The sequence below is a fragment of the Anomalospiza imberbis genome, chromosome 2 (genome assembly GCF_031753505.1).
Source record: "Anomalospiza imberbis isolate Cuckoo-Finch-1a 21T00152 chromosome 2, ASM3175350v1, whole genome shotgun sequence".
Classification (NCBI taxonomy): domain Eukaryota; kingdom Metazoa; phylum Chordata; class Aves; order Passeriformes; family Viduidae; genus Anomalospiza; species Anomalospiza imberbis.
The window spans coordinates 189,625-211,273 of NC_089682.1; the positions used below are offsets into that span (position 1 = coordinate 189,625).

General features: G+C 63.7%; 2 protein-coding genes across 2 annotated transcripts in view; both read left to right on the plus strand.

The window, feature by feature from the left end:
* The window catches only part of DCHS1 (dachsous cadherin-related 1), a 42,796-nt gene extending 30,920 nt beyond the window's left edge, over positions 1 to 11,876 (plus strand). Inside the window, exons 11-21 of the mRNA XM_068178971.1 lie at positions 41 to 280; positions 704 to 829; positions 1,095 to 1,304; positions 1,813 to 2,676; positions 3,137 to 3,250; positions 4,530 to 4,741; positions 4,883 to 5,037; positions 6,153 to 6,283; positions 6,750 to 7,036; positions 7,625 to 7,763; positions 7,986 to 11,876. Of these exons, the coding sequence (XP_068035072.1) occupies positions 41 to 280; positions 704 to 829; positions 1,095 to 1,304; positions 1,813 to 2,676; positions 3,137 to 3,250; positions 4,530 to 4,741; positions 4,883 to 5,037; positions 6,153 to 6,283; positions 6,750 to 7,036; positions 7,625 to 7,763; positions 7,986 to 10,600 (5,093 nt within the window). The 3' untranslated portion in view covers positions 10,601 to 11,876. The remainder of the gene's footprint in view (positions 1 to 40; positions 281 to 703; positions 830 to 1,094; positions 1,305 to 1,812; positions 2,677 to 3,136; positions 3,251 to 4,529; positions 4,742 to 4,882; positions 5,038 to 6,152; positions 6,284 to 6,749; positions 7,037 to 7,624; positions 7,764 to 7,985) is intronic.
* Positions 11,877 to 15,963: 4,087 nt separating this feature from the next.
* Positions 15,964 to 21,531, plus strand: TPP1 (tripeptidyl peptidase 1). The gene is made up of 13 exons (XM_068178987.1): positions 15,964 to 16,027; positions 16,411 to 16,500; positions 16,587 to 16,726; positions 16,799 to 16,949; positions 17,163 to 17,284; positions 17,644 to 17,828; positions 18,038 to 18,236; positions 19,414 to 19,602; positions 19,713 to 19,785; positions 20,037 to 20,157; positions 20,256 to 20,414; positions 20,489 to 20,626; positions 21,341 to 21,531. The coding sequence occupies exons 1-13, from the start codon at positions 16,017 to 16,019 to the stop codon at positions 21,479 to 21,481; spliced, it is 1,719 nt and encodes a 572-aa protein (XP_068035088.1). The 5' UTR covers positions 15,964 to 16,016; the 3' UTR covers positions 21,482 to 21,531.
* The last annotated feature ends 118 nt before the right edge of the window (positions 21,532 to 21,649 follow it).

The following is a 21,649-nucleotide window of genomic DNA, read 5'->3' on the forward strand; positions in this document are numbered from 1 at the left end:
GTGCCACTGGTGCCATCGTGCCCCTCTCCTCTGCCCACAGGTGCACTCTCCATTGTGCGGGCCCTGAACCGGGAGGAGGTGGCACAGCACAACCTGACAGTGGTGGCCACGGACCACGGCTTCCCACGCCTCTCGGCCACACAGCTGCTGTCCGTGCTGGTGCTGGACGTCAATGACGAGGCTCCTGTCTTTGAGAAACCTGAGTATGAAGCCCACATCATGGAGAACCTGCCGGCCGGCAGCCCAGTGCTGCAGGTGCTGGCCACGGACCGGGATCTGGGTGAGGATGCAGGCGAGGGCGAGCTGCCCAGTTCAGTCAGGGCCTGTCTGGAAATGCAGCCCCAGGTCTGGGCATACCCTGCTCCCTTCTGCCAGTCTGGAGAGCCTGGCTGACCAGAGGGAAGGATCAGAACCTGGCCTGGAGGTGGGAGATGGGCTGAATCCTGGGAGAGGATGGGAATGGAACTAGGACTGTGGTTCCCTCTGGTCCCCTGGCCCATGGCCTTTGTTCTGTGGGTTCTCCTTGGCCCATCTGGCCTCCCAGCAGCTGGGTTAGTCTGGGACCCCCACACACACCTCTGCCACCAGAGAGCAAGCCCACCCTCTCACGCAGCCTGTGAGCCCCGGGTGGTGCAGGACTGGGAGCCAAAGGAGGCGCTGGGGCTGCTGCTGGGCTGCCTTCAGACCACCTTTGTGCCCACAGGTGCCAATGGGCAGGTGTCCTATGGGGGTCTCTCCGGGGGGCCGTTCTCCATCCACCCACAGACAGGGCTCATTGTCACCACGAGTCCCCTGGACCGGGAGGAGCAGGAGCAGCACGTGCTGACAGGTAAGCAAGGGGAGGCAGCAGGCAGGGGGTCAGTGGGGGTACACAGGGACTCCCTGCTGCTGGGGTGGGGAGTTCTGCAGAGAGGGCAGGCCATGGGGAGGAAGGGGGGTGTGGGGCACAGCAGGGCTGTGGGGTGGCTTGGGGCTGCAGGAATGCTGATGCTCGCAGGCCTGGCTGCCCCTGTGGGTGCCTGGGTGTTGGCATACAAGCGCCATGGCTGTAGCTCCCAGTCAAGGCAGCCTCTGGTGCTCTCACTGTCCTACAGTCTATGCGCGGGACAGCGGCCTGCCGCCCAGCCTCACCAAGGCCACGGTGTGGGTCACGGTGGGGGATGAGAATGACCATGCACCCCACCTGGAGAGTGAGTCCTGCTCCGTGGAGGTTCCTGAGAACCAGAGTCGTGTGGCACTCTACACCCTGCGGGCCACTGATCCTGATGGTGGGGAGAACGGACGCCTGGAATACCGGGTGGCAGGTGAGATGCACTGGGAGCATGGGACTGGGCAAGGACTTCTCCCTGGGCTTCCCTGGATCTGGGGACATCAACTGCAGCAGTGCCATTCCACATCAGTTCTCTCCTGCTCCAAACTGCACGGCATTGCTGTCATCTCTCAGCTCTCTGCCCCCAGTGAAGATCACCCTAAGATCTGGACAGGCTGCACTGCTCATTCCCCAGGCTTGTGTCTAGTTCCCCAGGCTTAGACCAGTTCCACACCTCTCCTGGCTGCTCTGACCTGTTAATTCACAGGTTGCCAAGTCAGATTTTTGCTGTATCCTGTCACAGGCTGCCTGGCAACTCCCCATGGCAGCAGCACTAGCCTGTGAGTGGTTAGAGTCAGTTCTTCATATGGAGCTAGCCCAAGGAATTTGCTCCCACTGGGGCTTGCTCAACCCACCCTGCCAGGTCCCATGGTGGTGGGCTTCATGCTCTCCAGGGCCTTTCTCATTCCACTTACAGGCATGCTCCCCCTCTTCTGTTTTAGGTGGAGACCCTGGACAGGATTTCAGCCTAGACCCCATCTCCGGTGTCCTCTCCACTGCACATGCCCTCGACCGAGAGCAAATTGCTTCCTACAGCCTCATTGTAGTGGTGCAAGACCACGGCTCCCCGCCACGCAGTGCCACCATGTCGGTGACTGTGCAGGTGTTGGACCTCAATGACAATGCACCCAGCTTTGCTCAGGCCAGCTACACGGTGGAGGTGCCAGAGGACTTGCCAGTCGGTGCCCTGGTGCTGCAGCTGGTGGCTGAAGACCCAGATGAGGGCACCAATGGGCAGGTCTCCTACTACCTGGGCAATGAGTCGCTGGGCATGTTCCAGGTGGAGCCACAGAGCGGGCGCATCCGGAGTGCTCAGGCACTGGACCGGGAGCGCCAGCCCACCTACAGCTTCCTGGCCAAGGCGGTGGACTCGGCACCGTGGGAGCCCAAGAGCGCGGCTGTGCGTGTCACTGTCGTGGTGCGAGATGTCAACGACCATGTTCCGGCCTTCCTGCAGAGCCCGCTCACCGTCAACCTGTCCCGCCACACGCCGCTCAAGCAGGTGGTGGCCACCATGAGGGCTGAGGACAGGGACGCGGGTGCCAATGCCTCCATACTGTACCGCTTTGCCACCCCCAGCTCCGCCTTCGCAATCAACTCCTACACGGGGGACATCCAGCTGCTGCAGCCCCTTGGCTCCCTCAGCCAGCGCCAGCGGACGCTCTTTGTGCTGGCCATGGACCTGGGGCAGCCGGCGCTCTCCTCCACAGGGGTGGTGGTGATCCATGTGCAGGAGGAGCCCTACCGGGGGCTGCGCTTTCCTCGCAGCACCAGTGATGTGGCCCTGGCCGAAAATGCCGCCCCAGGTACCCACTGGCAGTGAGCAGAAAGTGCTGTGATGGAATGGGATAGGGCAGGTGGGAGCAGCGCTGTGGGGAACTCAGACCAGAGAGCACTGTGGGGTCTGGGGAAGGCCTGTTCTGGTTTGGGCAGATCTAAGGAACTGCAGGGTCTGAGTGGTGCCCAGGCTGGTCAGGGTGGTGTCCCTCTAGGCTGGCCTGAGTGTTCAGATCACTGTAGGGAGCCACAGGTGTCCAAGTGCTCCCAGAAGGTCTCCAGGTCACAGTGAGACCACTGAGGAGCCATGCATAGGCACCATTACAGCAGGCTCCCAGCCCAACATTAACCTTAGATCTTCAGTCCTGTCACAGTGTCCTCAGGCAGAGCAGTGCTCCTGTGGTGCAGCACGTGCTGCCCTGCATCACCTAACCCTTTGCCACGTGCTCCCAGGCTCCACTGTCTCTTCATACCCTTTTGTTCTCCCAGGCACTGAGGTGGCGAGTGTCCAGGCCATGCACACGGGGGGCTCCTCGGGGCACATCACCTACAGCATCATCAGTGGCAACGAGAGGAACACCTTCCTGATCCAGCCCAGCTCAGGTACAGCTCCAGGAACACCTGGGGAGCTCTGCTCATGCCTGCTCGGGTGCTTGGGGCCCCCAGGGCACAGGAGCACTGTCCACACTCTGTACCAGTTAGGTGAGAGGTGTTAGTACTGGAATGTGGACACTGCCCTGTCACTGGCCAGAGGCTGTTAGCACTGCTCCCAGTGCAGTTGTGGTCCCCCATAATTAGACCTTTTCCCAAAACCTCAGAGAACAAGGTTAGGTAGGATTTTGGGAAGACATTCTTCCCTGTGAGGGTGATGAGGCTCTGGCACAGGTTGCCCAGAGAAGCTTTGGCTGCTCCATCCCTGGAAGTGTCCAAGGCCAGGCTGGACAGGGCTTGGAGCAACCTGAGATAATGGAAGGTGTCCCTGCATGCCCATAGGAATGTTGTCAATTAGTTCAGTACATCCTGCTGGCTGCCCTCCTCCTCCTCAGGTGGGACAGCAGCACCTTGTCACTCCAGCAGCCTAGCTGCCCAAGGTTCAGGCTGGTGCCAGTGGGTGTCTGTCCTCAGAGCACTTTGTAAGGCTCTGACTGGACTCAAAGGTGCAGTGAGGCGTCTCTGGCTCAGAGCTTGATGAGCTTATGTCATGGAGCTCTCTCTGCTCCACACCTCCGGGGGGGTCTCCAGATGGGAGGACTGTCGCATGCTGTAATGTCAGCAGGAACTGCCTGTCCCCAGCAAGGTGTGGGTGTTATCACTCAGGGCAGCTCTTGAGAACGATGAGGGGCTGGCAGTGTGGGGAGGACTTGGAAGAGCTCAGCGTGTCTGTCCTCTCCACCTGAGACAGGATGGATTGATGATGGATGGATGGATGGATGGATGGATGGATGGATGATAGATGGTTGGATGATAGATGGTTGGATGGATGAATGGATGATGTATGGAGGATGGATGGATGATGGGTGGATGGATGGACTGTATGGAGGATGGATGGATGATGGATGGATGGAGGATGGATGGATGATGGATGGATGGACTGGATGGATGGATGGATGGATGGACTGTATGGAAGATGGATGGATGATGGATGGATGATGGATGGTTGGATGGATGGATGATGGATGGATGATGGATGGATGGATGGATGGATGGATGGATGGATGGATGGATGGATGATGGATGATGGATGGAGGATGGCTGGATGGATGATGGACAGGATGGATGGATGGATGGATGGATGGATGGATGGGTGGATGATGGATAGAGGATGGATGATGGATGGATGGATGGTATGTCACTCTCCCCTTCCCTCCATTCCCCCTCGCAGGTGCCATCTCAGTGCAGGACTCCAGTAGCCTGGACTTTGAGGCCAGCCCCCGTCTGCGCCTGGTGATCCAGGCAGAGACTACAGCTTCCTTTGGCTTTATGGCCATAAACCTCAACCTCCAGGATGTGAATGACAACTTGCCCCGCTTCCAGCTGCAGAACTATGTGGCATTCATCTGGGAGTCACAGAGCTATGACTCACCTGTCATCCAGGTATGGTGGGGCACAAACAGGGACACCTGAGCCCTGGCCTGGCTGGAGTTATGGGATGGTGGCTGCATGGGCCTGGGGTTTGCACCAGCACACAAGTTCTGCCTCAGGGGCTCCACAGCTGAATCTCATGTGGCTTTGCAGGTGCTGGCAGATGACCTGGACCAGGGAGTGAATGGGCAGGTGACTTATGCCATCAACCAGTCCCTGCCAATGCCGGGCTTGTACCACATTGACCCTCAGACTGGCACCATTACCACTGCTGCCATCCTGGACAGAGAGATCTGGTCCCAGACCCGGTGAGTGCAGCCAGGCTAGGGGATGCCAGGACAGGGACAGAGCCGTGGAGCACAGCCCCGGGGCATAAGGAACACTGTTCTTGGTACCTGGTACCCCCAGAGCTGTCCCAGCCTGGCTGTGAAATGGCTCTATCAAGCAGCACAGATGAGGGTCAGTGGGAGTGAAGGACACAGGAGCCAGATGGCCAAGATGAGCCCACGCACAGCTCAGTCAGGTCTCTGCAGAGCTGAGGAGATTGTGAGAGGGCCCTAGGTTCATCCATTCCCCTTCCTGCCTCCTTAATCTGCACTGCATCTGCTCAATTTCTTCCACCTCCCAGCACAGGACCCTTGCACTAGCTCCCCCAGATGTCCCCTTGCATCCAGACAGGGATGGGCCCCTCACCATATGTGCACACCCTGGACATGTCCATCCACACGTATGTGAAATGCTGACAAACACCCTGCCATGAATCGGAGGCTTCTCCTGCCCTTTCCCACACACGTTGCTCAGATGAGGACCCCTAGTTCATGTTCTCCCCCTCCACATGTGCCCCCATGGCTGTGGACTCCTCTGCCCTCTTCCCCCAAGGGGGGAGTCTGGGGTATCCCTTCCATACACACACCCCTCGCCATTCCAGAGAGGCTCCAAGTGTTTGCCAGCAGCCAGAGAGCCCCAGACACCTGCCTGCACCCCACAAGGTGCTCTGCCTGCACCCACACACCTTCCAGAGTTCAACACATGCCTTAGGTGTGCAAAAACCTGCTGACGTGCCCCACTATGCTCTCTGTGTACCACACCCACTGCCCCACATGTGCTCTCCAAATCACAGAACCATTAAGGCTGGAAAAGACATCTGAGATTATTGAGTCCAGCCTGTGACTGGTCTGGCTTGTCAGCCAGAGTAGAGCACTGAGTGCCACATCCAGTCTTTTCCTAAACACCTCCAGAGGATGCACTGCACAGATCCATCACCCCAGAGTCTGAGCTGCTGCGCATTTCCCCAGCACATGCACACCTGCAGTTCATGTCCCAGTGTGATGCAGGTGTGCAGTGCATGTCCCAGGAACTGTACACAGGTGAGGTGCTCCCTCACATGTGTGGACACACATCTGACCCTCATGCTTGCCCACAGCTTGGTGGTGACAGCGATGGACCGAGGAACGCCACCGCTCATGGGTTCAGCCACACTGACCGTGGTGGTGATGGACATCAATGACAATAGCCCTACCATCCCGGTCCCCTGGGAGATCCGTGTCCCTGAGAGTGAGTGCCGTAGCACTGAGGGCCAGAGCTGGGGTACGATGGGTACCATGGGGTGGGGAGGAGCCCACAGGGAGGCCAGGCCAGTTCCTGTCAGGAGCTGGATCACACTGACCCACTGAAGCCCCCCGAGCTCTCCAGCATGACCCTTGTGCTGCTGCTGTGACTTGAGGGAACAGCCTGAATTACCAACTCAGCCCTGGCCCCTGCCCCATGTCTGGGACTCTGGCTGCAGACACCTGCCCTGCCTGCTCACAGTCCTCAGCCAGTATGCCCTGTGTCCATGCCATACCTCCACCTGTCCTGCCAAGCTCCCAAGACCTTTGTCTTCCCCCCAGCATCTCCCTCTCCCATGGCATCTTCCCCTCTTCCTGGTGCTCAAGCTCTGGATTGAACTGGTTTCCCACAAGGTGAGCCAGGTATGCTGGGCAGGGATGGGTCTGCTCACTCACATGTCTGCTCCCCACAGACACACTGCTGGGCACCCAGATAGCCCAGCTGACTGGGAACGATGTGGACTCAGGCCCTGCACTCTCCTACACGCTGCTGCTGGAGGGGGACATGGCAGACACCTTTGGGGTGCTGCGCTATGGTGGCCACATTGCCCTGACGGGGCCACTGGACCGTGAACAGTGCAGCCGCTACACCCTCACCCTGCGCGCCTCTGACACTCGCCACGAGACTGAGGCCAACCTCACCGTCCTTGTGGAGGATGTGAACGACAATGTGCCCACCTTCAGCCAGGTTTTCTATCAGGTACATGCACCAGGTGTGCCAGCCAGCAGGGGCCATCCCACATAAGCCCTGTGCAGCTCCTGCCTGCCCACCTGCCCTCACAAAGCAGAGGATGGGTCTGAGCCCCTTCTGGTCCCACTTTCTGACCCACATCTACATCCTGGCATCCCTCATGCTGTCACTGTGGCATAGAAGGAGTTGATACCAGGCAAGTGACCCTGGGACCAGCCCCTGCAAGGGGCACTGCTGGATGCAGAGGGTCCAGCAGAAATGGATGAGCACACTGGGGAGGCCAGAGGGGGTGGGAAATGGGCCACAGCCCAGACAAGTGTTTGTGGCGAGACCTGGGTAGGTCCCTCTTGGAGGCTGGCTTGGACAGTGTGTGCTGCAGCACTGGAGCCCAGGCAAGGTGCTAGGGAGCCCCAGGAATGCTTGAAGGGTCTAGGAGCACAAACCGCTTGCATGTGGTTTCCCTGGCCAGTGAGACTCTGGACACCCTTGGCTTTGGCTGCCTGGCTGCCTGGCCAGCCCCAGACCCCTGCCCCAGGGATGCTGGGGGCTCTGAGCGGGGGGGAACCAGATGGTGACTGGGGTTTCCTCCTCTTCCAGGTGCTGCTGCCAGAGCACACACCTGCTGGCAGTGTCATCCTCACTGTGAGTGCTACTGACCCCGACTCAGGGAGCAACGGGGACATCACCTTCCACCTGGCTGTGCCCAGCCCTGATGTTGCCATCGACCCCAGCAATGGTGCGTGGGCTTGGCGCTCTGTGTGCCTCTCTCATGGGTCAATCTAAGGTTGCCTGTGGAGGGGAGTGCCCCTGTCCTGCCTCTGTTCAAACACTCACGAGGTCACTTTCTGGTGTGGCTGGTGAAGCAGACACAGCAGGGTGACCTTCAAATGCTCCTCCAGCTGATACCCTTCCCAGCTCTCACTGGTTCCCATGCTGACCCTGGCTTTGTGCTCCACAGGGACCCTCTTCACCACACGGCAGGTGGAGTTCAATGCCAGCCAGCCCACCCTGGACCTGGTGGTGGAGGCCCGTGACCATGGCTCTCCCAGCCTCTCATCCTGGGCCACAGTGCAGCTCCAAGTTCTGGATGTTAACGACCACAGCCCCCGCTTCCAGGAGCCATGCTACAACGCCAGCGTTCCCGAGGACCTGCGCCCAGGCACCACTGTGCTAATGCTGGAGGCGGGTGACGCCGACCTCTCCCGGGAGAATGCTGGCTTTGATTACACCATCGTCAGCGGGAACGGCGGCAACGCCTTCCAGGTGGAGAGCCGGGTGGCCCGGGCCGGGGGACAGCTCCGCACGCAGGGAGCCCTGGTGCTTGTGGAGTCCTTGGACTTCGAGGCCATCCCAGTGTACAACTTGACCGTGGCAGCCTCGGACCGGGGCCTGCCGCAGCGCAGTGCCACGGTGCCCGTGCTGATCACTGTGCAGGACATCAATGACAACCCGCCCGTGTTCAGCCGGGCCGAGTACCGTGCAGCGGTGAGCGAGGCCGCGCTGCCTGGCACCGAGCTGCTGCGCGTGGCAGCCCATGACGCCGACTCGGGGCCACGCGGCCGCGTTCACTACACCATCAGCTCAGGTGACCAGCACGGGCTGTTCCAGCTTCATGAGAGCACAGGGGCCTTGAGCCTGGCACGGCCACTGGATCGGGAGGCCCAGGCGCTGCACACACTGGTGGTGCGGGCCACGGACACACCAGGCGGGCACTTTGCACTGGTCCCCGTGGCCATTGAGGTGAAGGACATCAACGACAATAAGCCATACTTCCCGGTGGAGGTGCTGAGCGCCAGCATCCGGGAGAACTTGCCCCCCGGCACACTGGTCACCACGCTGCGTGCTGTCGATGCCGACACCGGCGCCTTTGGGGAGCTGCGGTACGTGGTGCTGGAGCAGGCAGTGGGGGACCCCAGCATGGGGGACGGCCGGGACGCCTTTGCTGTCAATGGGAGCTCTGGGGAGCTGCGCTCCCGCCTCACCTTTGACTATGAGCGAGCCAAAGCCTTCCAGCTCCTGGTTCGGGCCACCGACGCTGGCAATGCCTCGGCCACTGTGACTGTGCGGGTGCTGGTGACAGGGGAAGATGAGTATGATCCCATCTTCCTGAGCCCCTCCTTCAACTTCGAGGTGCCTGAGGGTGCACGCAAAGGGCAGAGCATTGGGCGGGTGCTGGCCACGGATGAGGATGAGGGGGTTGACGGTGTTGTGCTGTACACCCTGGCAAAGCCCTCACCATACTTTGCCATCAACCAGACTACGGGCTCTATCTACCTGCGTGTGGACAGCCAGCCCCAAGCCGGAGCTGGGCGCACCAAGAGAGAGCCACGGGAGATGAGCCTGGATGTGCAGGCACGCAGCCCACTGCCTGCTTCCCGTGTGGCCTCTGCGCAGGTCACCATTGATGTCACGCACACCTCCTTTGGCCTGGCACCTGACCTCAACCTCCTGCTGGTGGCCGTGGCTGCCTCGCTGGGCGTTGTGGTGGTGCTGGCCGCTGTGGCCATCGTGCTGGCCCTGGTGCGCTCCCGGCAGCGCCGGGGCCACAAGAAGGCAGAGGGAGAGGGGGCCCTGGCCCGTGCACAGAGCGGGTCCTTGCAGAAGCTGGGTCGTGAGGAGCCAGCACTGCCTGGGGCTGAGCACATCTACCACCAGGCGCTGCCAGGGTATGGGACTGAGCCGGCAGGGCCCTACACACGGGGCGGCTCCCTGGACCCCTCGCATTCCAGCGGCCGTGGCTCTGCTGAAGCCGCTGAGGATGATGAGATACGGATGATCAATGAGTACCCACGTGTGGCCAGCATCACAGCCTCCATGCAGGAGCACATCGCTGCCCGCGGCCCTGACTCTGGCATCCAGCAGGATGCTGACCAGCTCTCCGACATCTCCTGTGAGCCAGCTGCATTGGAGAGCGCCCAGTGGTTCAAGAGCAAGAAGGGCTCTGGGCTGCTGCTGCCGGGGCCACCCCTGCAGCTGTACCGTGAGGACGGGGGAGGCAGCGCCTTCCTGGGCGTCCGCTGCGGCCTCAGCGTCTCCTCACAGCCCCAGGACTACACCTTCCCAGAGGACGGCAAGCCCTCCGTGGAGGGCTCGCTCACCGCCATCGTGGCCAGCGACGAGGAGCTCCGCGGCAGCTACAACTGGGATTACCTGCTGAACTGGTGTCCCCAGTTCCAGCCACTGGCCAGTGTCTTCACGGAGATCGCCCGCCTCAAGGATGAGAGCTCCCTGCGCAAGCCCTTCCCAGCCAAGCCCAAGGCAGAGCCCAAGCCCCGCATCGACCCCCCGCCCCTCATCACCTCAGTGGCCCATCCAGGGGCCAAGTCTGTGCCCCCCAAGCCACCACCAGGCAGGACCTTCCCGCACCCATCCTCCCTGCGCCGCTCGCCTATTAGCCACGAGGGTTCCATTTCGTCCTCCGCCATGTCGCCCAGCTTCTCCCCATCGCTGTCCCCGCTGGCCGCCCGCTCCCCTGTGGTCTCGCCCTTCGGCATCTCACAGGGGCCATCCACCTCCACCATCAGTGCTGAGCACTCGCTGGAGCCTCCTGAGGAGGCCGAGCTCAGGATTTAGAGCTGGGCCCCTGGACTCCTCTGCCCCAGCCCACAGGCAAGGGGCTGGAGCGGGGCCCAGCCCAGGGCTGCTAAAATGGGTGCTCATCCCGCTCCCAGCCTGGCCTGGCCTGGGCCCCTGGGACTGCAGATGTCCTTGGGGGCTGTGGCCCCTGTCCCTCCCCACAGCTTGGCAGACCCTGTGCTGGCTGGTGCCCTATGGACTGCTGACCCCAGTGCTGGCACCCCGGGGTGATGGTCCATGTGCTGCTTGCGGTGGCTCAGATTGGTGCTGGGCAGGATGGTGCTTCACGGTACTTGGTGCTCCGGGAGCGACGAGGAGCTGAGGGGGGCTGGAGGCCCAGACCTTGCCCTACCCTGTGCAGCAGCCTGGGTGCAGGAGGACCCTGAGCCTTCCCTTGCGACCCTAGGAACTCCCAGGGCAGGGGGACAATGCCCCATGGCTGGGAGTGGTGTCCCAGGGCAGCGTGAGATGCCCCAGGGCACGGACGCTGCCTGTGGGAATGAACCTGCCCCCTGGCTGGGAGGGGACACTCACCGGGCTAGCTGCAGCAGAAGGCAGCAGTGCTCACAACTTGCTGCCTGTCTGGGTCTGGGCAGAGACAGGAGAGCCTTTAAGGTCTCTCCAGCCCTTTCCCTACCCACTACAGGTGATACATCCAGGGACTCTCCTGCCCAGAACTTCAGGATGGTTCCTGTGGTCCTGGGAGGGAGGCGCCTGCCATGCTCAGCATGGGAATCCCATTCCTGGGACCAGGTACCTCTCTGAGCAAGGGAGTGACAGGCAGGGACAGTGCCCAGGCACAGGCAGCACCCTGGGGCTGGCAGAGCTGTGTGAAGCTGACAGGGACAGCCCAGCCTCAGCAGCAGTGGTGATGGCTGCTGTGACCCGCACCCACCTCAACCTGCAGCTGCAGGAGCACAGGTGGGAGGTGGTGCCCCAAAAAGCCACATTGCCCGGCATGTTCTCTTACAGCCACAATGGGGACACTGGGCATCTGGCCTTCCCTGGGTCCCTCTTGCATGATTGCTTCCCAGGACCATCTGGGCCACCTCCAGAACATGGTCAAGGTGCCAGAACCCCCTGCTCCTGGCCCCAGCCCCTGTGCGGGGCTGCTCTGCACCCCCGTCGTGCATGTTGTGAGCCCGGACGGAGCCCCTGCCGTGGGGCCGGTCCCCATCTCCTCCCAGCACTGCGCACGGCCGGTCACACAGGCAGGGTCACACCCGCAGCACGCTGACCCCACCGGAGCTGTCCCTGAGCCCGGCTGCCCACGGGGAGCTGCTCCCACGTCACGGGGCCTGGGAGCGCGGCCCTGGGCTCTGCCGCTGCAGCCCTGGTGCTCCCGGGGCTGTGATCCCCACACGGCCATGGGTGCAGAGCGAGGGCTGGAACGGCATGGCCTGCCCCACAGCAGCCCTGACTGCCCGGTCTGGTCAGGAGTGTGTTTGGGGAGCGGGGGGACACCCCATGCCTGAGCAGAGCTGGGGGGAGCTCCTTCCCATCACACGTTCCCCAGACCCAGCACGTGTGCAGTGTGGCTGCAGCCCCAGCCCCACAGGTGTTGTCACAGCAGACAAATGCACCACTTCTGCCTGTCCCCCCATTTCCCAGGAAGAACCATCTGTGGCTGCAGCTCCGTGTGTCACAGTCAGTCTCTCATCCCCCTTGTGCCGTGGGGTCCTGGCACATGCCACTGGGTCCCAGGTGCTGTCCTGGGCACAGGGCAGTGACAGGGGACAGGCATCTGCAACAGTGACAGGGCCACCAAGAGGGCCCCACCAAGGGCCATGCCCACTCTTGCCTGGGGACCTACAGGGGCCTGAGGTGCCCTGGGAGGGGGAGACGGTTCTGCCTTGGCACAGGGACAGCCCACAGAGGTTCTTGGGGTGGGCACCCTCATCCCCTCTCTGTCCTGCTCACAAGCACTGTGGGGACACACTGTTCTCCCCAGGCCCCGTAGGGGCACTCTGGGGGTGTCCCAGTGCCCCCCGGTCCCATGCTGGGGTGCCCCATGCCCCCTGGCCCTGTGCTGCCCACACAGCCCAGCTCCACTGCACATCTGGGATGGGGATACACATGGGTCACCCTGCACGCCGCAGGAAGGGCCAGACACATGCACCCTGCTTTGGGCTGGGGTCACTGAGCCCCCAGTTATTTATTTTTACACATTGTACTACAATTCCTGTTTTTACTCGTTTGTACCTTTTGTATTGTGTCTTGTGGAGCTGCATGTACCAGCGCTGCCCACGGCCACGCAGGGGCCCCTTGGTGCAGCCTGAACCCAAGTGCCAACGTCTCAAAAAATGCCTTAATAAACCACGTTTGTACAGACACAGCCCCATCCCTGCTGCCATGGGCTCATGCCAGGCTGGCACCATGTTCCCAAGGCACTGACCAGAGGGGGGGTACTGGACCTGCACCACGGAGGACTCACGTGGGCCTGGCCAGGCTCTGGCACCCACACCCATGGCTGCGTCCTGCCAAGTCCTTTTCCTGAGAGGCCAGTGGAGCTGCGGCAGGACCATGGCCCTGGGGCTGTCCAGCAGCGAGGCTGGGTGTATTTCCATACAGGCATACGTGCAAACACAGCTGTGGAAGGCATGTCTCCACACGTGCACACAGCTGGTCCCACATGCCACAGGCATCCCCATCCCATCCCCTGGCTCTGCTGAGGGCTGTGGGCAGGGCTGTGCAGGCACCCACAGCTGCAGCAGCCACACCTGGACACGTCGTCTGCCCAGCAGGTACCTCACATTCCCGGGATCCCCACTGAGGACACCTGGACACACAAGTTCCCCAAGGTGCAGCCTCATCACAGCCAGCACACACAGACCTGCCCTGGGGATCCCAGGGCTCCAGTGATCCCACCAGTCTGCCCAGTAGCTTTGGCTCTGCTTATCCCTGTTGGGCAACACAGACATGCACAGGGCTCTTTGCTGGTCTCCAGACGCTGTGAGCTGATGCCACACTCCTCACCAAACAGTGCCCCCCAACCCCGGGAGACAGTTACAGAGCTGGGGAACCAGGAGTGGCCGTGCAACTGTCAGGTGTTGGATGTGGCCAGACCCACACAGTGACCATCAACCAGCATATGATCAGCCACTTCCATCCTGCCTTCCCTGCTTTACCTTTTCTTATTGTTCCCAAACCAACCTGTTTACTCCCTGTCCTCAGCTATCAGGTTCCAACACCCCACGGCGAGTCCTGCACAGCCCCAGCCTATTCTGCACAGCCCCCAAGGCATGCCCAGCCCTGCTGGCAGTGCTCTGGGACCAGGGGGCAGCTCCCATCCCCCTGCTCTGACAGGCTCCTCGCCCTGCAGGGGTAAGCATAAGCCAGCACAGCCGGGGCACAGGGGGAAAGGGCCACCCCATCCCTGATGGTGTCCCTGGGGTTCCCTCTGCTCCTTCCTCCCCCAGCCCGACCCCTTCCAGCTCTCTGCTGGGGCACAGTGGGCATGCTGGCTGCCCTCAGTGCCCACTGTCCTCCTCTGGTGTTCCTGGCCTCGGGAAAACCCAGCTGCCTACAGCAGGGACTCACTTCACACCATCTGTGGGAGCAGCACACGAGGGTCCTGGGAGAGCGAGGCTCCAGCCAGGGAACACCGAGGCTCCCTGACCTCCCAGGCATGGACCAGCAGCAGATGCTCCTTAACACGATTAGCTCTGCCCGGCCGCCTTAATCCCGGCTGTCCAGACAGATCCAGACATCATTCCCTGCAAATCCCATCCCACTTAGAGTCCATCCCCAAACTGGACACGGGGGCGTGCAGCCCCGACAGTACCCAGCCCCTGGCTGTGGCCAGGGCAGCTGGTTCCCACCTCTGTCTGCGGCCAGGAGGAGGCCAGGGCTGCCAGGCCAGGGCAGCCGGTGGGGCTGGAGCAGGGGAGCAGGAACAGACACCTCTGGCATTGCTCCAGTGCGGGGGATTGGCAGCCACGGCCGGGCAGGTGGTTTTCCTATTGCCTGTCTCTTCCTGGCCTGGGCCCCGCTCTGCAGAAGCAGGAAAGCAGCTGGGAACTGCTGGAGTCGTGGGATGTGCCGTGTGACCGGGCTTGTCACCGAAACTGCAGGAAAACCAAAGAACTCTCCAACATTTTTACTGTTAGAGAATCAAGGCATTACTTTATTCTGGCCAGGATTTTGTTCTGGCCACGATGTGCAACAGAAGTCATTTCATCCACATATGCCCTGGGTTGTGCAGAGAAAAATCATTCCATGACACGTGAACTTCACTAGATTTTCCACATATTTTATACAGTCAAAACACATAGAAATTCATTGGTTCATTGTTCATTGGTCCCAAGTGTCGAAGTTCTCAGTGTTTGGTTTCCTATTCCAGGGGTGATGTCTGGAGCTGATGTTCGTTAATGGTTATCTTTTGTGTCTTGGTCCCGGCAGCCCTCCCTGCCCGGGAGCCCGCAGACCCCGCCCGGCCCGGACCCGAGCAGGACCCCCAGCCTCCTGGGGCGGCCGGCAGGCAGCGAGTCCCCGCCGGTACCGTGCCCGGAGCCCGGCCCCGTGCCTGGAGCCCGGCCCCGTGCCCGGAGCCTGCCCCGAAGCACAGCCCCATGACCGGAGCCCGGTACCGTGCCCGGAGCCTGCCCCGGAGCCCGGCCCCGTGCCCGGAGCCCGGCCCCGTGCCCGGAGCCCGGTACCGTGCCCGGAGCCCGGTACCGTGCCCGGAGCCCGCCCCGAAGCACGGCCCCGTACCCGGAGCCCGGTCCCGTGCCCGGAGCCCGCCCCGAAGCACGGCCCCGTACCCGGAGCCCGGCCCCGTGCCCGGAGCCCGGTACCGTGCCCGGAGCCCGGTCCCGTGCCCGGAGCCCGGTACCGTGCCCGGAGCCCGCCCCGAAGCACGGTCCCGTGCCCGGAGCCCGGTACCGTGCCCGGAGCCCGCCCCGGAGCCCGGCCCCGTGTCCGGAGCCCGCCCCGAAGCACGGCCCCGTGCCCGGAGCCCGGCCCCGTGCCCGGAGCCCGCCCCGAAGCACGGCCCCGTACCCGGAGCCCGGCCCCGTGCCCGGAGCCCGGTACCGTGCCCGGAGCCCGGTCCCGTGCCCGGAGCCCGGTACCGTGCCCGGAGCCCGCCCCGAAGCACGGTCCCGTGCCCGGAGCCCGGTACCGTGCCCGGAGCCCGCCCCGGAGCCCGGCCCCGTGCCCGGAGCCCGGCCCCGTGTCCGGAGCCCGCCCCGAAGCACGGCCCCGTGCCCGGAGCCCGGCCCCGTGCCCGGAGCCCGGTCCCGTGCCCGGAGCCCGCCCCGGAGCCCGGCCCCGTGTCCGGAGCCCGGTCCCGTGCCCGGAGCCCGCCCCGAAGCACGGCCCCGTGCCCGGAGCCCGTCACGTGACCGCTGTTTTGGTGTCCCCACGTGGCGGGAGTCACGCGCCCGCACACGTGACCGGGCGGCGCGGCGGCATGGCGCGGGGGTAACGGGCACGGAGCGGGGCTCCCCGGTACCGGGGACACCGGGACACCCCGCCGTGGGGGCGGTAACGGGGCGGGGGCGCCTTCCGGACCCGGCGGCGATGGGGACCGCAGGGGTCCGACGGGGCTCCCGGGTGGCGGTGTGGACGGGGACCGGGGGGTCAGGCGGGATTCCCCGGTGGTGAGGGCTCGCGGGTCAGGCGGGGCTCCCCAGTGACAGGGCAGCAGGGTCAGACAGGCTCCCCGGTGCTGGGACTCGGGGAGCTCCGGGGAACTCCCCAGACACGGGGTAAGGGGTAGTCAGACGGGCTTCGGGCTCAGTCCCCGGTCAGTCCCGGTTCCCCACGGCTGTGCCATTGCCCGTGCTCCCCTGAGCCCATTGCAGGTGTTGGGGGATCCCCGCCGTGCTGGCGCTGTGTGCGGCCGCCTGGAGCTGCGCCCCGGGGCTCGCGCTGGAGCTGGAGCGGGACCAGCCGTTCCGGTAGGTCCCGGGCGGTGGCCGGGCCGGGCTGGGCCAGGCTGGGGTGCCGGTGCTGGCCCCGCTCACCACCCACCCTGCAGCGTGCCCCCCGGCTGGGCCCATGCTGGCCGTGTGGACCCCGGGCACCCCGTGCAGCTGACCTTCGCCCTGCGGCAGCGCGGCACCGCCCGCCTCGCCCGCCTGGTCGAGGCTGTGTCGGACCCTCAGTCCCCGCGATACGGTAACGGCCGCATCCCTGAGGCCCCAGACCCTCGCGGCCTGGGAGGGGATCTAACCCCTGTGTGCCTCCCAGGGCAGTACCTGTCCCTGGAGCAGGTGAGGGACTTGGTCCAGCCTTCCCCAGCCACACTGATGACAGTTCTGAAGTGGCTGCAAGGCCACGGTATAGAGGACTGCCGGAGTGTCACCACCCTTGACTTTCTGGAGTGTCACCTGCCTGCAAGGTGAGCTCTAAGGGCTGGAACTGGCTCTGCTGACCCTGTGGTGGCTGTCCCTGTGTCTCACTACTGTCCCATCCCGTGGTGACTGTTCCTGTGTCCTAGTCCAGTCGCACTCCGTAGTGGCTGTCCCTCTCCCCCAGCCCTGTCCTGTCCTTTGGTGGCTGTCCCTGTGTCCTGGCGCTGTCCCGTCCCACAGCAGCTGTCCCTGTGTTGCAGCGCGGCCGAGCGCCTGCTCCCCGGGGCCGAGTTCCACCGGTACGTGCAGGGCCAGCTCAGCCTGGTGCGGTCCCCGCTGCCCTACGCTGTCCCTGCAGAGCTCGCCGAGCACCTGGACTTCGGTACGTCCTACCCGGGGGAGGTGAGGCTGCGGAACGCAGGTGCAGCTGCTGCTGGGGGACAAGCCTCCCTCCTGCAGATCCCTGTTCCGTGGGATCCAGTGACCATCCCCTGAAAAGTGTGGGGGGTGCCAGGCGGAGGCTGTGGCTGGGTGGTGTGAAGGCTGAGGAAGGCTCAGCCGTGGGAAGGCTGAAGAGGCTCTTCCCCTGGGCCGGGGCTGCAGGGCTGGGCTCTCCAAGCCCTACTGTTGGCCTGCCCATGTAGAAGTGGGGGCAGTGATGGAGAGTCCAAGGGCTCTGTGCTGCCTTCCCGGGGCTCTGTGCCCTGACAGCCTCTCCCATCCCGCTGGGCTCTGCTGCAGTGGGTGGGATGCACCGGTTCCCCACGGGGCGCAAGGCAGTCAGCAGAGCTGGGGCCAGGAAGGACCCACAGCTGGCACGAGCGTCGTTCCACCTGGGTGTGACACCGGCTGTCCTGCGCCAGAGATACAACATGACAGGGGGGGACGTGGGGCTCCTGCCCAACAACAGCCAGGCCTGTGCACAGGTAACCGCTGCCCCATCAGAGGCCTGTGTGCCATGGCAGTCCGAGGGATTGGTGCTGGTCTGGGGGTCTTGGGACAGCTGGGTGTCCCTCAGTGGCTGCTGGGAGCACCTGGTGTAGCACAGACCCGTGCTGGGCAATTTCCTACATCAGGATCAAAAGGTTGCCGTGCTTTTTCGAGAGGAGACAACCTGTTGCTCTGTGTCCCACAGTTTCTCGAGCAGTACTTCCACCAAGCTGACCTGGCTGAGTTTATGCAGCTCTTTGGCAGTGGCTTTGCCCACCGCACGCAGGTGGACCGGGTGGTGGGGCACCAGGGCCGTGGCAAAGCCGGGCTGGAGGCCAGCCTGGATGTGGAATACATCATGAGCACAGGTGCCAATGTCTCCACCTGGGTCTTCAGCAACGCAGGTACTGGGGAAGAGCCCCGAGGGGCAGGGGGAACACCTGGAGAGGGGAGGAGGGGAGTGCCTGGAGCAGGGAAGGGAACACTTGGAGGTGTGAGGGAGAGGGCTAGAACGGGAGAGGGGAGTACTCAGAGGAGTGAGGGGAGAGCTTGCAGGGCTGTGCAGACAACTGGCTGTAGTAGAGCCCCAGGGGCTTTCCCAGCTGCTGTGCGAGTGGACCCTGTGTGCTCCCCAAGTCAGAGCTGGCACCGCATTCCCAGCTCCTGGGGACATCACTCCTGCTGTGTGTAGTGACTGAACTCTGTGAACCTTCAACGTCCAGAGATTCCTGAAGCAGGGATTTCGTTGCTGGCACCATACGGAGCAGCTGCCCCACTCAGCTCCCATGAAGGAGGGCACAGCCCTCCGCCTGTGGGGTTTTCCAGCTCTGCTGCAGCTGAGCTCCCACCCACGAGTCTCCCAGTGGAGCAGATGAGGGAGAGTGAGGGAATTGGGAAAACAAATTGCCAAACAGCCTGCACAAACAGGGCACAGTGCTGGGGGCAGTGTCCCTGTCCCAGATTGGGAACTGGCTGAGCAGGTGAGTGCCACAGGGACAGTGGCCCTGTCCCTGGTGGTGATGGTGACAGCAGATGAGTGCTGCCCTTCCCTCCACCCTCAGACAGTTACTGCTGTGGGATGGATGCAGGTGCAGTGACATGGGTGACAGAGTGAGTGGGGGTGGCTGGGGCTCTGCTCCCCTCCCAGTGGAGAGGGCTGGAGGGCAGGGAGGGACCTGGGCAGGTGCAGGTGGAATGTGTGGAGGTGGCAAGCGCGCTACTCTGCTGGGACCTGTTGCCAGAGGAGGAGCTGAGGGCCTGCTGGGTCCACAGGTGCCCATGTGGCTTCAGCCCTGGGGCAGAGTCTTGGAAAGGGGTGTGAGGGTAGCCCCCTGTCCTGGGCTAACGATGACTGTCTTGCCAACCCCGCGGGCTGAGCTGGAGCTCGGTGCCGTCAATGTGAGGAGCCCCAGGATGAGCTCACGGAGCTCCAGGCCAGATGTGCTGTGACTCCGTGGCCCACAGGAAGGAGCACTTGGGGCTGCACTGCAGAGGAAGGTGCTGGTGCTGTTGAGGCAGGGCTCCTCGCACTGCTCTCCATCGCCGATGTTGCGCTGTGTCCCTTCCCTGATGTCCTTGCAGGGCGCCACGAGAGCCAGGAGCCCTTCTTGGCCTGGCTGCTGCTGCTCAGCAACATGTCAGCACTGCCCTGGGTGCACTCGGTGAGCTACGGGGACGACGAGGACAGCCTGTCCTATGCCTACATGGGGCGCGTCAACACCGAGCTCATGAAGGCGGCGGCCCGCGGCCTCACCATCCTGTTTGCCTCAGGTGCGGCCGGGGCCTGCCATGGCTGAGCTCGAGCACCGAGTACCGAGCGGGGCTGGGGAAGGGGTGCCTTGGGCGCCGTGGTCACCTGTCGCCTGTTCCCGTGCCGGCAGGTGACGACGGTGCTGGCTGTCGGCGGGAGCACAGCGGGAACCACACGTTCCGGCCCAGCTTCCCGGCCTCCAGGTGGGTGCGAGGGGCCAGCACAGACCTGCGGGGGCACGGCTGGCCCCGGCCCCAGTGGGGTCTGAGCCCCTGGAAGGCCACCTGAGGGTCCTCACCAGCACGCTTACAGGCCCCAGAGCTGCAGCCTATGCAGCTCCAGGGCTTGGTCTGGTTTGTGGGGTGAGGTTGTGGTAGCAGGGGAGGAGGCTGTTGGTGGCTGTCGAGGCCCAGGCAGCCGTGTGCCCACCTGCAGTGTCCCCCCGTTTCCCCAGCCCCTACGTCACCACTGTGGGTGGCACGTCCTTCAAGAACCCCTTCCTGGTGACAGAGGAGGTGACAGATTACATCAGCGGGGGCGGCTTCAGCAACATCTTCCCCATGCCGCAGTACCAGGTGAGGGACGCTGCCGGGCTGGGGGCTGCAGACGGGGCTGCAGGGTTAGGGTTGGGCACCGTGGCTTTGGGGATGCCCACGGGCCGTGCCGTCCCCAGGCCGCTGCTGTCGGGCATTTCCTGCGCTCAGCCTCGAAGCTGCCGCCCAGCTCCTACTACAACAGCAGCGGCCGCGCGTACCCCGACCTGGCCGCGCTCTCTGACAACTACTGGGTGGTGACAAACCGCATCCCGCTGCCCTGGGTGTCGGGGACCTCGGTAAGGAGCTCACCCCCTGCTGCCCTCCGGCACGGAGCCGGCGGGGCCCTGGGCTGAGGGGTTGTGCCACGCAGGCGTCCACACCGGTGGTGGCAGGCATGGTGGCTCTGATCAACGACCGGCGCCTGCAGCGGGGGCTGGCACCCCTTGGCTTCCTCAACCCGGCGCTCTACCAGCTGCAGAAGCAAGGGCTTGGTGACGCGTTCTACGATGTGAGTGGGGCAGGGAACGGGGGCTGGAGGGGCTGTCCTGGGGACTTTGGGTGTCCTGAAGTGTTGGGCTGAGGCCTGGGGTGGGCCTGTCCATGGGGCTGGGAAGGCCATGTGTGCTCCAAGGGCTGGGCTGGGGGCTGAGCGGGCTGTCCTTGGGCTCCTGCTGCCAGAGCTGTGCCTGGGGCAGGGCCAGCAGTGTCCTGCTGCAGGGCAGGAGAGAATCCCTATGGTCTTCCCATGGGAGGGGGTCCTGGGCTTCCCCTTGACCTTTCCATGGGAGTGGTGTCCTGGGGGTCCCCATGGGCTCCTGTGAGCTTTGTGGGGCAGGTCCCCTTGTGTGGCCGGGGCAGCAGCGTCCCGTGGCTGCAGAGGTCCCAGGGTCCAGCTGAGTGTGCTGTTCCACATTGTTAGTGTCCTGAGGCGACCCTGGGCGGGGGAGGCTTGTGCCATGGGGGATGTTGTGGGGGTCCCCGTGTCAGATGTCTGGGGGCTGCTGTCCCTGGGATTCCTGTCTCAGGGATGGCAGGGATGGCTGTCCTTCGTTCCCGGGGACTGCAGGTGGAGTCCCTGTGCCCATGGTACCCCTGTCCTGGGTGGTCCCTGTGCCCCGGGGTCCCTGTTCCAGGGCTGTGTGGGGCTCCTGTGCTCTGGAGGTCGCTGTCCCGAGACCTGGGGGGCGTCCCCGAGCCTCCGTACTGAGGCTGGTCCCCGCAGGTGATCCAGGGCTGCCACCTGTCCTGCCTGGACGGCACCGTGCAGGGCCAGGGCTTCTGCGCCACCCCTGCCTGGGACCCGGTCACTGGCTGGGGCACCCCCAACTTCCCGCGCCTGCTGCGGGCGCTGGGGCCGCGCTGACCGGGACGCCGTGGCCGGACCGCGGGGCCCGGACAGCGGGGCCCGACTGCGGGACCGGACAGCGGGGCCCGACTGCGGGACCGGACTGCGGGACCGGACCGCGGGACCGGACTGCGGGACCGGACTGCGGGACCGGACCGCGGGACCGGACCGCGGGACCGCGGAGCT

Bases quoted from the DNA above. Each gene is read 5' to 3' on its own strand.
- TPP1 (XM_068178987.1), top strand. The intron at 16,950-17,162 runs GTGAGCTCTAAG...CCTGTGTTGCAG, and splicing joins GAGTGTCACCTGCCTGCAAG to CGCGGCCGAGCGCCTGCTCC. The intron at 17,285-17,643 runs GTACGTCCTACC...GCTCTGCTGCAG, and splicing joins CGCCGAGCACCTGGACTTCG to TGGGTGGGATGCACCGGTTC.